The sequence below is a fragment of the Corythoichthys intestinalis genome, chromosome 16 (assembly GCF_030265065.1).
Source record: "Corythoichthys intestinalis isolate RoL2023-P3 chromosome 16, ASM3026506v1, whole genome shotgun sequence".
NCBI lineage: Eukaryota > Metazoa > Chordata > Actinopteri > Syngnathiformes > Syngnathidae > Corythoichthys > Corythoichthys intestinalis.
In genome coordinates, this window is record NC_080410.1 from 44,899,755 (window position 1) to 44,916,191 (window position 16,437).

General features: G+C 39.1%; 1 protein-coding gene across 1 annotated transcript in view; it reads right to left on the reverse strand.

Moving 5' to 3' along the window:
• Positions 1–11,359: 11,359 nt before the first annotated feature.
• The window catches only part of map2k6 (mitogen-activated protein kinase kinase 6), a 45,401-nt gene continuing 40,323 nt past the window's right edge, over positions 11,360–16,437 (reverse strand). The window contains exon 12 of the mRNA XM_057816960.1: positions 11,360–15,969. Within this exon, the coding sequence (XP_057672943.1) occupies positions 15,892–15,969 (78 nt within the window). The 3' untranslated portion in view covers positions 11,360–15,891. The remainder of the gene's footprint in view (positions 15,970–16,437) is intronic.

Sequence of the window (16,437 nt, forward strand, 5' to 3'; positions counted from 1 at the left end):
CTTCAATTGAAAAAAAAAAAAATTTCGATCAAAGAAAAAAATCATTTAAATTTTTATTTTTTTTTGTCGAAAATTATATGCAAAGCAAATGACCGTTTAAGGTGCTTGAGAAATAATTTTGAACCATTATAAAAATTTTTTTATAATTTTAATTTTTTCATCGATGTCCAATCCATTTGAAGTCAGAAGGATGGCCCACTTCAAACAAATTGGATTTCTACTAGTGATAAAACTCAATTCAATTCACAACAGAAAGAAGAAAAGAACTTTCTCCTGTTTATTACTTTTATTGTAAAATTTTGTGGAATTAAGTATTCTTTGAGGCAGTACTTGATGTAAAATGTTTGCGAAACACTGGTGCAGGTCATTCCATTTTCTGAAAGAGTTACAAAGTCTTTATGAATCAAATTGAGATTTTTTGGTCATGGCCATAGGTCTCCCAAAAATTAAATTATGTAATATCAGACTTTCCAAAAACATGTATTCATGGACATCTTTTGATTCCAAAGAGCACAGAACTCCCTCTAAGGCTTCCGACTGAAAAAGGAGGCTGTTACCGGAATGACGGCAAAAGCGCACTTAAGTTTGTTGTCATTTCGTGCTATAGAAAGTCGACTTGTGCATGACAGTTTTTTTCCCCCACACTTACTTATGAAAGTGACTTTGAACCTATTTCAGTGTATATTTTTCAATCCAAATGTGATTTTTTTCCCCGTTCATTATTATATATAGCTTTTTTTTTTTTTTTTAAATCACTATTCCAGAAAAAAAAAGGATAAAAATGCAGGTGTTGCCACTTACTGATGTCTGCCAACATGCAAAAAATCGATTTTTTTCAACAGCAGACTTCAAGAATGCATTCATGCGAAGCACCCTTTTTTAAATAAAAATTCCTCTATCATTCTTTCTTAAATGGTATGTTTTGCGATTTCAATTGCTGCGAATAAAATATTTGTTTTTAAAAAATTTTTTGGGGGGGTGGGGGGTCACCCAATTTGTGCAACTTCCTGCAGAATTAAAGGGTACCCTAATTTTCGCACTATAAGGCGCACCTGACTATAAGCCGCAGCCCACCAAATTTGGCACAAAAATGGCATTTGTTCATAGATAAGCCGCATTGGACTATAAGCCTGTCCTCACTGTATCATGGGATATTTACTAGGGCTGTCAAACGATTAAAATTTTTAAAATTTCGAGTTAATTACAGCTTAAAAATTAATTAATCGTAATTAATCGCAATTAATCGCAATTCAAACCATCTCTAAAATATGCCATATTTTTATGTAAATTATTGTTGGAATGGAAAGATAAGACACACGACGGATATATACATACAACATACTGTACATAAGTACTGTATTTGTTTATTGTGACAATAAATCCACAAATGGCATTAACATTCTTTCTGTTAAAGTGATCCACGGATGGAAAAACTTGTAGTTCTTAAACGATAAATGTTATAGTTACAAGTTATAGTAATTTTATATTAAAACCCCTCTTCATGTTTTCGTTTTAATAAAATTTGTAAAATTTTCAATCAAAAGTAGAGTTAATATAATAATAAGAAGAATAAAAATAACAATAATAAAAATAGAGTGACCAAAGTTTTACGTGTATTTTGCATAGCTATTTTGATATGGAATGCCAGTTCATTTTGCATTGTTGTTTAACTGTGTGTCAGAATAGGGCCTCATTACTATAGACTGAAGTGCTTTTCTTTTTGTGATTTTTTTTTTTTTTTTTTTTTGAGAGATAGGAATATTCTTTTTGTTGTGCTTTCACTAAACGATACTTACATTGGGGAGAGCAAGTATTTGATACACTGCCAATTGGCAGTGTATCAAATACTTGTTCTCCCCACTGTATGTTTGTTGTGAAGGAGTTGCCAATAAACGGCGCGGTCCAAAGAACGCCTGTGTCCACTCGCCTTTACTGTATTAAATATATCTGTACATATCTTACCCAAAATACAACAAGAGACACATAATTGCCACTATAAGAAAGAAAACTTACCGAAATATGTGTGGGGCACAAATAGCAATTTGCGTTGCATTGTGAATACAGCATTAACGTCTCACAACTACTAATTCTCCCACGTTTTGAAGAAATAACATGAGTATGGAACGGCGCTGCCCCCAAGCGGCCGGTGGCATTCTCTTCGCTCTTAATGTCCATAAACGGCCTCATTGTATAATCTGTTTGAGGCAATATGCGAGATGGTCATTCACCCAAGCGCCAGCAGAGGGCGGCAAAACTCCATAACAACAAGTGAGCTTTTCACTGAACAGTCATTTAAATCTGTCTGAGCGGGACATCTGCGTTAATTGCGTCAAATATTTTAACGTGATTAATTAAAAAAATTAATTAACGCCCGTTAACGCGATAATTTTGACAGCCCTAATATTTACACCAAAAGATATTAACCGGTACAACCTTATTTGACAGCGGCATCATACGACCGACTGTCATAAGACCAAATGAACCATCATTAAACTTTGAACCAGTTACTGCAAAGCTTTATTGCTTCAAGAAGCTTCATTTGGCCATCACTTCTCCCTTGGGGGAGACAGTCAACCTCTGCTGCCACCTGCTATTGACTGTTGTCATCCAACATGCCTCTTAGCATGCATTGCAGTGCCACAGATGTAAATAACAATCAAAATTCATGTTCTGTGCTAAATATTTCTTCAGTTACTGTTCCAATTGTTTCATCAATTTCTAGTTATCATAATTATGACATGTCTCTGTCCTGCGCATTCATGAATGCTTATAACAGATGTCATTAAGTGTTATCCGGCAAATGATCTCACTTTTGAATGGATGCAAAAGATCCAAGATGGACAAAAATTGAGTTAGTGACATAATTTGCCAAACGACACTTAATGACATAAGCATTCAGTAATGCCCATGATAGTGTCATTTCATAATTTTGACGATATTATGACAGTCTTATGAAACCGCTGTCAAATAAAGTGTTACCTAAAAAAAAAAAATCAACAAATAAGCCGCACTGGACTATAAGCAACAGGTATCAAAATGTAGGGAAAAAGTAGCGGCTTATAGTCCGAAAATTACGGTACATAAGTTACATTTAAAGTTCATATATGACATGAAAAAAATAATCTTGAATGCATTATAATTGGAATTAAAATCATATTTGAAGACGATTCAACGTACAACAATTTGGCAAAGCACAGATGACGAGAAATGCGTGTTTAAATCTGCCATTTAGCGCCCTTTGTCATTATAGCGCTCTGGCGCCTCCATTCTTGGTGATGACGTCAGACATTGAGCGATTTCAGCGTATTTAGAATTGAGCACAATGGAGGAGGAAGCGTTTTTCAGCCATTCTGATTCAAGTGGTGATTTTTTTTAACGATATTGTCCATCCAGAGGAAGTACTGTAATTTTCGGACTATAAGACGCACTTGACAATAAGCCGCGACCCACCAAATTTGACACAAAAATGGCATTTGTTCATAGATAAGCCACACTGGACTATAAACCACAGCTGTCCTCACTGTATTATGGGATATTTACACCAAAATATATTAACCAGTAACGCTATATTTGAAAGCATCATAAGACTGTCATAAGATCAAATCAAACACCATGAAGCTTTGAACCAATTGGCTGCAAAGCTTCATTGCTTCAAGAAGCTTCATTTGGCCATCACCGCTCCCTTGGGGGAGACAGTCAACCTCTGCTGCCACCTGCTGTCAACACTGTTGTCGTCCAACATGCCTCCTAACATGCATTGCAGTACTACAGATATAAATAACAAACTGCTGTTCTTTATTATTTCTTCAGTTACTGTTCCAGTTGTTTCATCACTTGCCAGTTATGGTAATTAGTAACACAGTGGCGCCATAATACTGTCATAAGACCATCATAATCATGACATGACACTGCCATGAGCATTAATGAATGCTTACGACAGATGTTATTATGTGTCATCTGGCAAATGATGTGTTTTGAATGGATGTAAAGATCCAAACTGGACAAAAATGGACAAAAATGGAGTTGGTGACGTAATTCATAATGTCATTAATGCCCATGAGAGTGGCATGTCACAATTATGACTGTCTTATGGCAGTCTTATGACACCGGTGTCAAAGAAAGTGTTACCAATTAACTCAAATAAATCAACAAATAAGCTGCACTGGACTATAAGCCGCAGGATTCAAAATGAAGGAAAAAATGTAGCGGCTTATAGTCCGAAAATGACGGTATGTGATATACAGCCATTTATGTTTGAGTCATATTTGGAGGAAGAGGAAGATTCAAAAAGAGAAAAAGGCGACAGAGACAACAAACACAAGGTTGATGACTAGAGCAGACTGCAAAATGTCATCATTGTTTTTCTTTCTCTACTCCAATATTTTAACAGGATATCCTTTGTATCTAAGTACTGTATTTTTCCCGATTGCTATATAAATTGTATGGTCATGATAAATAACAGTCTTGTGCTAAAAGGAATATGAAATATTAAAAATGCATTTCTTCAGTACGACAGGGCTAAATTACTGCATAATGGTCAAAATTGCCGACTTCTTAAAAGTCCCGAACGGTATTTTAGGCCACTGGAGTTGTTGTTGTCATTGTGTTCGGCCATTCTTTACTACGCGGCGAAACGTCCTACACAATGCTCAGGGCGCTTGCGCATGCATTCACACGCATGCGCACATCGGTTAGAGGCGGCGATTACTCACTATTTTTGTTTTTATTCAGTTATTTAGAACCTTTTCACAGCCTCAAAGATACTTTTTGCATGTATTACCCTCTCATACTTTTAACCATTGTGTTTTTTTGTGTTAGCTTTGAAGCAGTTGACCACATTAGTCACGTAGCGTGTTTAAACCGTCCTTATTTGATATAACTACATTTAAGTATTTTCTGCAGGCATTTAGCACCTTATTCCTGTATGCATCTAAACAAAACAAGTTTAGAGCGTACGGTAGTACTTTAGGTGTGGAATTCGACTAATGTAGGACGTTTCGCCGATGTAGGATATTTTGGCAGAACACCGGATCAGTTTTTAAACTCGAGTTACTCGAGTATTCGTTTCAGCTCTAAAATATATCAATCGCTTCCACACACATCCAAGCAGTCCATTTCATTCAGGAGCATTAAATAACGCGTGTAATATGAAAAAAAACATGCTTTTTTGTGTCATATGCACTTTGACAATTATGAGAAGACATTACGTAGAAAAATGCCTCCTTTGACCCCAAAAACTTTGCAACCCCCTGCTGCAATTTCATCCACTGGTCCACTCAAGACGTCATTTGCTCTCAGTCTATTATTTCCTCGGTCCGTGACATCATGTGGCTAACTAGCTTACGTAAGGCCTCATCCGCGGCCTCCTTTCCCAAAGTGTCGTCTTTGCTTTTGGCCTAAAGTGTGCGCTCGCCATTGAGTTTCCTCAACACGGCGTGAAGGCATCGGCGAAGTGCTCCGCTCTGAGAGGCTTTTTTGTTGTCGCCGTTGTTCAAAAGAGGAGCCCTGAAAGAAAAGAGTCGTGCGACGGAATTCTCGGCAGCCTTTGTGAGGAATCACGACTAGCTGAGAAAATGCGCGTTCACTTATGTAACGGCCTGAAACGGGGAAAGAAATACGTAAATACGGTGGAATATAAATGCAACGTTTTATGCTTTAAAATTGGGTACATTTTCTCATGCTTTCCAATATGAGAGCGGGCGGAAAGACATTTCCAGTTGTAGTTACTCTACCTAGAATAGCCAGGTTGATGATTAAACAGGCTCGGAAATGAACGTTTTCCACATTAAAACATCTAAACAACAAGATTTAGACGTTTTGGTGCACTTTAAATCATCCCAAATGTTTCCAGTCATTTTCAAAGCCAAAGGCTTACATCATTTTAATCAAGATAATGATAGCTGTGTTGCATTTTTGGTGCTGACTGGTGTCATTGGGAATACAAAGTCATTTGAGTGACTTTAAAAGGACACATCATTGTCACTTTTTTTTTTTTTACCCAGACATGCACTTGAATCGTCAATGAAGAGTGGAAATATAATTAGGACATAATAGATTTTTTTTTTTCATCCACAAGAGATATCACTATGATAGTGATACTAAAACGCTGCCTTCATGTGCTTTCATAAATGTAGTAAATACTACTTATTGAGTGGAAAATTGCATGTGAAAAAAACCGTACTTTCTACTGAAGAACTGGGATTACCGTAATTTTAGCACTATAAACTGCCATCCACCAAATTTGGCACAAAAACAGCATTTTTCAAAGATAAACTGCACTGGACTACAACCCTTAGTAAAAAGCATAGAATCACCAGTATTCAGACATTTTATCATGTAGAATAAACTCAGATAAAACGCTTGAAAAAATAATGAATTAGTTCAAAAGTGGGTAACACTTTATAATAACTATCTGTTTACTAGTTAATAGATCATTAGTAAACTGCTTATAAATGATTTATTGTTGATTTGTAAAGTATTTGTTAACAGTTTGTTAAGCATTTACAGGGTGTTCTTAACCTGAAACAGTTTGTGTAGAAACGTTTCAAGCTTTTGTGTCTAACGTTTGGCATTTCTATCTTTTCAGGTTAAGAAATGCCATTCACTTCAAAAGAAAAGGCATTTTGATAAGGCATTTTGAGGGCAGGGGTCATGTTGCACATTTATGAAAATCTGCCATAGAACCAATAAATATTTGTACTTTTCTTTGTATATTTAACCAATAAAACTTATGACCTTCAACATAAAGTGTATATAGTTTGATTAAGATCCATCAACTAGCATGGGCATTTAGAATGGGGTCAGCCATATTGGAACACCCTGTAAATGCTTAACAAACTGTTAACAAATACTTCACAAATCAACAATAAATCATTTATCAACAGTTTACTAATGATCTATTAATTAGTAAAACGGATAGTTATTATAAAGTCTTACCCAAAAGTGCAACTCTTTAGCATTCAGAAACATTAAAAGAAATGAATGACAAACATTGTGGTGGTCAGTAAATGTTACTTTTATAGAGCAAGTGCAGGGAAAAATATCTGGAATCACTCCATTCTGAGAAAAAAATATGAGAAACAAACAAAGAAATAACAATCAAAACGCATCTCTAGTATTTAGCAGCACCACCTCTGGCTTTTATGACTGACAGCTTGCAGTCTCTGAGGCATGGACTTGATGAGTATTCTTCATCAATTTGGTGCCAACTCTCTTGGATTGCAGTTGCCAGATCATCCTTGCAGGTCGGAGCCTTTCTGTGGACCATTTTTTTCTATTTCCACCACAGGTTTTCAATCGGGTTGAGATCTGGGCTATTTGCAGGCCATGGCATTAACTGGATGAGTCTTTCGCCAAGGAATGCTTTGACAGTTTTAGCTCTGTGGCATGATACATTGCTATCTTGAAAAATGACATATTTTCGATTGAAGGGATAAGAAAGCTGTCTTAAATTTCAATGTAAAGTTGTGCATTTATTGAAGATTTAACCACAGCCATCGCCCCAGTGCCTTTGCCTGACAAGCAGCCCCATATCATCAAGGACTTAGGGAATTTTGGTGTTTTCTTCAGGCAGTCCTTTGTAAATCTCACTGGAACAGCAGCAATCCAAAGGTTCAGCATCATCACCTTGTCAAGAGTCAAGAATCTGTATTGGACGGTATATAGTCGAGTTGTCTTAAAGTACGATTCTAATTCACATAATAATGCTATTTAAGACTATTTTGTTTAGGGATGTCCCGATCCAGGTTTTTGCACTTCTGATCCGATACCGATATTGTTTTGCACTTCCGATCCGATACCGGCCGATACCGATACCAGCCTATCTGAGCATGTGTTAAAGTTTAAAGTTATTTAGCCTCCTTACTTAGTTGTCAGACTCATGTTGAAAAGGGTTTTAGTACTCTTGATAACAACTAGCCAGCTGAATTAGGTGAGTTTGAATAACACACAATGGTTGGTAACAAGAAACTGACCTGTTTATTCGGTGACAAACACAAAACATTATAAATAACAAACAGAAATGGCATAGTCAGTCAGTAAAACGTGCAAATAATATTGTAAACTGTCAGTGGAAAATCCCACAAACCAAAGCTATTAGATGATTTTAATGTTTCGTGCATTAGTTACAATAATTGTATAAAAAGCCTCTCAGGTTTAAATAAACAACTATTTCAGTATCAAGTTAACATTTTAAAACAGTAAATGAAATACTCAAGTCCCCATTCTGTATCAGCAGCTTTAAACTACATTCATTTAATTTTGCGAATCAACTGTTAAAGTTGTTAAAATTGCTCCCGTTATTCCATAATTTCCCTTCTGTCTACTTTCAACATGTGAAAGTTTTAAAACTGTTTTGAAGATAAAGTCAAGATTTTGCCGATTTACGAGTATTTTAGATTAGGTTCGCTTGGAAGGTTCACTACAACACCCTACTAGGGAAGTCTCCTGCTTTAAGATGGCGGCTGTTTACTAACGCATCTAGTTTTTAATACTTCAATGTTGCTAACGCAGTCAAGGATCTATTATCTCCAGTAAAACGACGTTGACGTAGTTTGTAGCGGCTGTCAGCAGCAGTCAGGTATTCTTGTGTTTTTTATCCAGCGGCATGAGTTGAGCTAAAGCCGTGAGTTGAGCATTGGCATTACCCGGGTCTATGACAAGCATTATGTTTATTTTCGAACGCAATGCGGTCCGTTTCTCATTGCGTCCCGAAGACCGCGCTGTGCATTAGTTCCGCTTTACTTGACATATTTCAATAATCGGAATTTGGATGTTTGTGAATCGTTCTCGAATCTTCCATGGCCTAATCGCTCAAGGATGTAATGATGGCTGGGCATGTTGTACCGGGGTTCTAAGTGTTGGATGGTGCGTCTTTACTCACGTGACATAATGGCTCGTCATCCAGAATGAATTCTTCGGCAATGACTTGTTATTCCGTGGGTTTTGGGACTGTCAAGTGCCGGTTTGTAACGCATAGCAAAGGTTTCTGCCAGTGTTAGTTGCGTAGGACCTTTCTTTTTGTCTTCGGTTTTCTTAACATACAATGCCTTGCAAAAGTATTCGGCCCCCTTGAACCTTGCAACCTTTCGCCACATTTCAGGCTTCAAACATAAAGATATAAAATTTTTATTTTTTGTCAAGAATCAACAACAAGTGGGACACAATCGTGAAGTGGAACAACATTTATTGGATAATTTAAACTTTTTTAACAAATAAAAAACTGAAAAGTGGGGCGTGCAATATTATTCGGCCCCCTTGCGTTAATACTTTGTAGCGCCACCTTTTGCTCCAATTACAGCAGCAAGTCGCTTGGGGTATGTTTCTATCAGTTTTGTACATCGAGAGACTGACATTCTTGCCCATTCTTCCTTGCAAAACAGCTCGAGCTCAGTGAGGTTGGATGGAGAGTGTTTGTGAACTTCAGCTCTTTCCACAGATTCTCGATTGGATTCAGGTCTGGACTTTGACTTGGCCATTCTAACACCTGGATACGTTTATTTTTGAACCATTCCATTGTAGATTTGGCTTTATGTTTTGGATCATTGTCCTGTTGGAAGATAAATCCCCGTCCCAGTCTCAGGTATTGTGCAGATACCAACAGGTTTTCTTCCAGAATGTTCCTGTATTTGGCTGCATTCATCTTCCCGTCAATTTTAACCATCTTCCCTGTCCCTGCTGAAGAAAAGCAGGCCCAAACCATGATGCTGCCACCACCATGTTTGACAGTGGGGATGGTGTGTTCAGGGTGATGAGCTGTGTTGCTTTTACGCCAAACATATCGTTTTGCATTGTGGCCAAAAAGTTCAATTTTGGTTTCATCTGACCAGAGCACCTTCTTCCACATGTTTGGTGTGTCTCCCAGGTGGCTTGTGGCAAACTTTAAACGAGACTTTTTATGGATATCTTTGAGAAATGGCTTTCTTCTTGCCACTCTTCCATAAAGGCCAGATTTGTGCAGTGTACGACTGATTGTTGTCCTATGGACAGACTCTCCCACCTCAGCTGTAGATCTCTGCAGTTCATCCAGAGTGATCATGGGCCTCTTGGCTGCATCTCTGATCAGTTTTCTCCTTGTTTGAGAAGAAAGTTTGGAAGGACGGCCGGGTCTTGGTAGATTTGCAGTGGTCTGATGCTCCTTCCATTTCAATATGATGGGTTGCACAGTGCTCCTGGAGATGTTTAAAGCTTGGGAAATCTTTTTGCATCCAAATCCGGCTTTAAACTTCTCCACAACAGTATCTTGGACCTGCCTGGTGTGTTCCTTGGTTTTCATAATGCTCTCTGCACTTTAAACAGAACCCTGAGACTATCACAGAGCAGGTGCATTTATACGGAGACTTGATTACACACAGGTGGATTCTATTTATCATCATCGGTCATTTAGGACAACATTGGATTATTCAGAGATCCTCACTGAACTTCTGGAGTGAGTTTGCTGTACTGAAAGTAAAGGGGCCGAATAATATTACACGCCCCACTTTTCAGTTTTTTATTTGTTAAAAAAGTTTAAATTATCCAATAAATGTTGTTCCACTTCACGATTGTGTCCCACTTGTTGTTGATTCTTGACAAAAAAATTAAATTTCATATCTTTATGTTTGAAGCCTGAAATGTGGCGAAAGGTTGCAAGATTCAAGGGGGCCGAATACTTTTGCAAGGCACTGTACTCCTCATAATGTTTGTGGTGGTATTTCGCTAAATGCTTGATTAGGTTGGTTGTATTACAACTTCTTACTGCTTTACCACTACGCTTGACATTATTGTGGCATATGTTGCACTCTGCCTCTTCGTCTTTGTCGTCCTTTAAGGTGAAACGATCCCACACAGCTGACATTTTTACCGATAAAGTCTCTCGGTAAATTGGGAGACGGTAATGTAAATGTAGTGTGTTGAAGGTGTGACGTAAAATGCGGACCGGATTTTAGGGAAACCGAAGCAAAAACTCGAATGGATTATGTAAATCGGTGCGCTGGAAAACCCGGACCGGACTTAAAAACAAAAAACTGGATCGGAAGTCTGGATCGGAATTTGTCCGTGTTCCGATCCGATACCGATGCGCATTTTTTTTGCGCATATCGGCGTGCGATCCGATCCAAATATCGGATCGGGACAGCTTTTGTTATTCTGTCGTACGTACTTTAAATACGCTATTGTTTCAATTAGGGATGTGACAAAATATCGAAATGATGATATATCGTGATACTTTGTATCCCAAAAGGTTTCAATGTTTTAGTTATTTAAAATAAAGAAAAAAATCTATCAAAACAATTCTTTCTCTTCAACACCAGGAGGTGCATTAGCACCCTCAACACCCCACTTCCATTGCCACTGAAATACAGCCACATTAAACACATTCACATACTGAACAATAAAGCCTTTATTTCTTTTTTTTGTCTTTCCACAGTTCAAGTTTGTCAGTCCCACCAAATGAAAAGGTGGCAAATAAGAGTGAAGGAGTAAGAGGTAGAGCAAGTGTTCCATTCTTGTGGTGATCCGTGTAAAAATGAAAGGAAAAAAAAAAAAGAAAAGAAAGTCACTGACACGTCAAGGGAAGGACTCCATTATCTTTTTTTTCTTAGAGGAGAAAAATAAACAGCAGCTTGTTTGTGGTGTTGCTAACTTTCCCTTATCATAAATACTCTTGACTTACTTTTTTTTTTTTTTTTTAAATATAATTATTTGGATGGAGGTGGCACTACAGTGTAAACCAGAGCAACACTACTGAAATGGTCACAGTCTGCGAACACTTGTGGGTGGGACCGGGGGAGACTCGAGGGCCCTAATGCGTGACTCTGCATAGACGCGGGCTGAGCGCTCGAGGAAAGAGTACAGAAACCTGAGCAGCACATCCAAAATTGGCCGGTCCTCTAGCCCGGCGGGAATATACTAAATGTATGAGTGTGTGTTTGTGTCAACTGTATGTGCGTGTCACACTGCATTAAAACAAACTACTACCAAACACTGCCACTCAGCCGCACTGTCAGGTTTACGGACAGTGTTACTTAAAAAAAAGAAAAAGGAAACAGTATTTACATCTTCAACATATAAATTATTCCCCGTAACATACTGTGTGTGTAAGGCATAATAAGGCAAAGCAAACAAAGGTGTGTGACTAGAAAGAAAGGCTCACTGAAACTGATGATTCACTGCCAGCCCTCCTCGTTCAAATGGATTTGACGTCCGATGACGGCATGTGATATTACAAGGCTCGGTAACACAGCAAATGAATGCGTGTAAAAGATATGGAATTGACATAAATGGAGTTGATGACAAAATTGACATTTAATGACATCCGTCATAAGCATTCATTACCTCCGAGAAGTTGGCCCCCCATCAGACGCAAATATATAAAAATGATGTCAATCGTTTGTGCTGCCGTTTTTTTTTTTTTTTTTAAGCTATTTACAATTTTCATAGGTCAATCTGAGGTCAACTCGCACCCCATTTTGACTAAAAATGGTGTCAATCGTTTGTGCTTTTAATTTGTAGTGATGCATTTACTGTAACATAGACCTGAAGTGGCGACGTTCATTTGTGCTAGCTTGTAAAAATTTTCATTTGTGTTTCGTTTGCTATTGTGTGGTAGATAGTGCTATTTTGAGTAATTATGTCACTCGCAGCTCTTTTGTATTCAACTCCCGCAGCTGACGGAGCGTACCAACTCAATAACAGAGGGGTGTCCAGATAATTAGCACAAACGTAGCACAAACGAATTCGAGGCCATTTTGCGGTAAATGGGGGGATTGAGATATTATTTTCGAGTGATGATGTCACTCTCAGCCCCCCATTTACTGCAAAATGGACCTTAAGTGGCGTTGTTCATTTGTGCTAGCTGGCTAGCTTGTAAACATTTTGGTTTGTGTTTCGTTTGCCATCATTTTGTAGATAGCGATATTCGAGTGTTGACGTCACTCGCAGCCCTTACGTATCCCATCTCCCGCAGCTGACGCAGCGTACCAACTCTCTCAATAACAGAGGGGTGTCCCGACAACTAGCACAAACGAATTTGAGGCCATTTTGCAATAAATGGGGGGGCTGGAGATATTAATTTCAAGTGATAACGTCACTCGCAGCTCCCCATTTTCAGCAAAATGGTCGTGAACTAGCATTGTTCATTTGTGCTACATTTGTGCTATCGTTTTATAGATATTGAGATATTCATTTCAAGTGTTGGGGTCAATCGCAGCCCTTCCATATACCATTTCCCGCGGCTGACGGAGCGTAGAGACTCTCAAAAACGGTGTGTGATCTAGCACAAACGTAGCACAAACTTAACACAAACGAATCTGAGGCCATTTTGCAATAAATGGGGGGCTTGAGATATTAATTTCAAGTGATGACGTCACGCTCAGCCCCCTATTTACAGCAAAATGGACCCGAAGTAGTGCCGTTCCTTTGTGCTGTAAAAAATTTTGTTTTTGCTGCTATCGCTTCATAGATTTTGAGATATTTATTTTGATTGTTGACGTCACTCGCAGCCCTTCCGTATCCCAACTACCGCGGCTGACAGTGCATACCAACTCTCTCAATAGCAGGGGTGTTCCGAAAACTAGCACAAACGTAGCACAAACGAATTTGAGGCCATTTTGCAGTAAATGGGGAGCTTGAGATATTCGTTTCGAGTGATGACATCACAGTGACGGAGTGTACCAACTCTCTCAATAACAGAGGGGTGTATCGACAACTAGCACAAATGAATCCGAGGCCATTTTGCAGTAAATGGGGGGCTTGAAATATTAATTTCGAGTGATGACGTCACTCGCAGCCCCCCATTTACAGACAAATGGACCCAACGGGTGCCGTTCGTTTGTACTAGTTTGTCCTGTATAACATTGTTTTTGCGGCTATCGTTTTATAGATATTGAGATATTCATTTCGAGTGTTGACGACACTCGCAGCCCTTCCGTATCCCAACTACCGCGGCTGACAGTGCGTACCAACTCTCTCAATAGCAGGGGTGTTCCGAAAACTAGCACAAACGTAGCACAAACGAATTTGAGGCCATTTTGCAGTAAATGGGGAGCTTGAGATATTCGTTTCGAGTGATGACATCACAGTGGTGGCAATCGTTTGTGCTGGTTGTTAGGACACCCCTCTTTTATTGAGAGAGTTGGTATGCTTTGTCAGCAGGGGGAGTTCGGATACGGAAGGGATGCGAGTGATATCAACACGCAAAATGAATATCTCAATATTTATAAAACAATGCCAGCACATTCATTTCGAGTGTTGAGGTCACTCGCAGGCCTTCCGTATCCCAAGTCCCACGGCAGACGGAGCGTACCAACTCAATAACAGCGGGGTGTCCAGACAACTAGCACAAACGAATTCGAGGCCATTTTGCGGTAAATGGGGGGCTTGAGATATTATTTTCGAGTAATGACGTCACGTGCAGTGGTGCTATTCGTTTGTACTAGTTCTTCGGACACCCCTCTGTTATTGAGAGAGTTGGTATGCTCCGTCAGTCTCAATATCTGAGATATACATTTCGTGCGTTGACATCACTCGGAGCCCTTCCGTATCCTAACTACCGCTGATGATGGAGCATACAAACTCTCCAAAACAGAAGGGTGTCCCGACAACTTGCACAAACGAGTTCAGGGCCATTTGCAGTCAGTAAGATTTTAATTTCGAGGGATTACGTCACTCGCAGCACCCCATTTTCAGCATAATAGACCCGAAGTGGTGCCATTCCGTCGTGCTCGATGTTGAGACACCCCTCTGTTATTGAGAGAATTGGTACGCTCCATCAGCCGCGGGAGTTAGGAAACGAAAGGGCTGCGTCAATACTCGAAATATCTCAATATCTATAAAATGATAGCAGCACAAACGAAAAATTTTACAGCATAAACGAATGTTACCACTTCGGGTCCATTTTTCAGTAAATGGGGGGACATCACTACATAATAAACGCATAATAACTACAAAACCGTTGCAGCACAAACAACAATTTAGACAGCACAAACAATTGACACCATTTTTTAATCAAAATGGGGGCTGCTTACCTCTGCTTGACCTATGAAAAGAATTGTTAAAATCTCAAAAACAGCAGCACAAACGATTGACATCATTTTTATATAAATTTGATGGGTGGGGTCAACTTCCCGGAAGTGCAAACAAAATTGTGTGACTAGAAAGAAACTAGACCGAAACATGTTAACCGATTTCACTGCCAGCCCTCCTCATTCAAATGGACTTAACGTCCGTTAATGGCATGTAATATTACCGTACTCTCATTTTGCGTTCCACAAAATCCAGAAAAAAGCGCAGATTGTTGCGAGCGTTTGGTTATCATCACATTTCGTCAGTGCCTCGTATGTAAAGTTTTTCTTTAAAAGCAACCCAAAATAAATCATAATGCAGTTCAGAAATTTAAAACAAAACAACAGCACGCACACAAAATTTGCAGTGAGCTTGATTAGATGGTCCCTGGAATACTTCCAGGTGGTTTCCATAGCAACGGGGGAGGAGCCAAGTCAAGTCCGGGCGTCGTCGAGAGATCGATCCTTTCTCGTCGGCGCCGATCCGACCGAAATTCACACAAATGTCGACGGAATACAGTATGAGGAGATGCTAATGATGCAAATATAGCTTCCGGTAAAAGAGGGAAATTATTGAAAATCGATTTAAAGAAAAATGGCTGGCTCTGTAAAGAAGTGTTGAGGGGTGCGGGGGGGCTACAGACAAACAAAAAAAAAGTAAAAAGAGTTCATATCAGTTTGAGTCAAACCTCTCCAGTTGCTTTATGAAGCGCTCTCGTGCTCCGGCGTTGCCGTCAGTCGGCGTGAGAGTCTGTCATTCCAGTAGCTGGGGTTCGGGGGGTATTCTCGAGATTTTTCATAAACAAAAAAACAAATGTAGGCCATCGTAGCGGTGACGGAGAAGCCGCCCCCGTCAGTCGTCCAGGACGACCTTGACAAAACTGGCCACGTCTGTGTCTTTGGAGTCATGCAGGGTGAAAAACGGATGTTTCTGCATCAAAAGGAGGAGTAAAAAAATCATTACAAGCCAACATATATACAAGTTTCAGTCCATGTGGTGCGTTCACAGCCAGTCTCAAAATTACGACGGAGGATTAGGGCCAAATAAAGCAGAAAAAAAGGACTACGAGATTAAAGTCGTACTGGTACTACGAGAAAAAAAGTGTGTTACTACATAGGGTAAACCGCTACACACTTTACGTACATGCAGAGGTGGGTAGGAATGTGTTACGTGTACTCCGTGACATTCACATAACTTTTTTTTTTTTTTTAAAGTACTTCTAAAAGTAGTTTTACTAAGCCATACTTTTTATTTTTACTTGCGTAGATTTATGAAGAAAAAACACTACTCTTACTCCTACAATTTTCTTCTTTATTATACAATACCTGACAAAAGTCTTATCGCATGGACCTGAAGTGTCCCTCTAATATACGCTCACCGGCCACTTTATTAGGTACA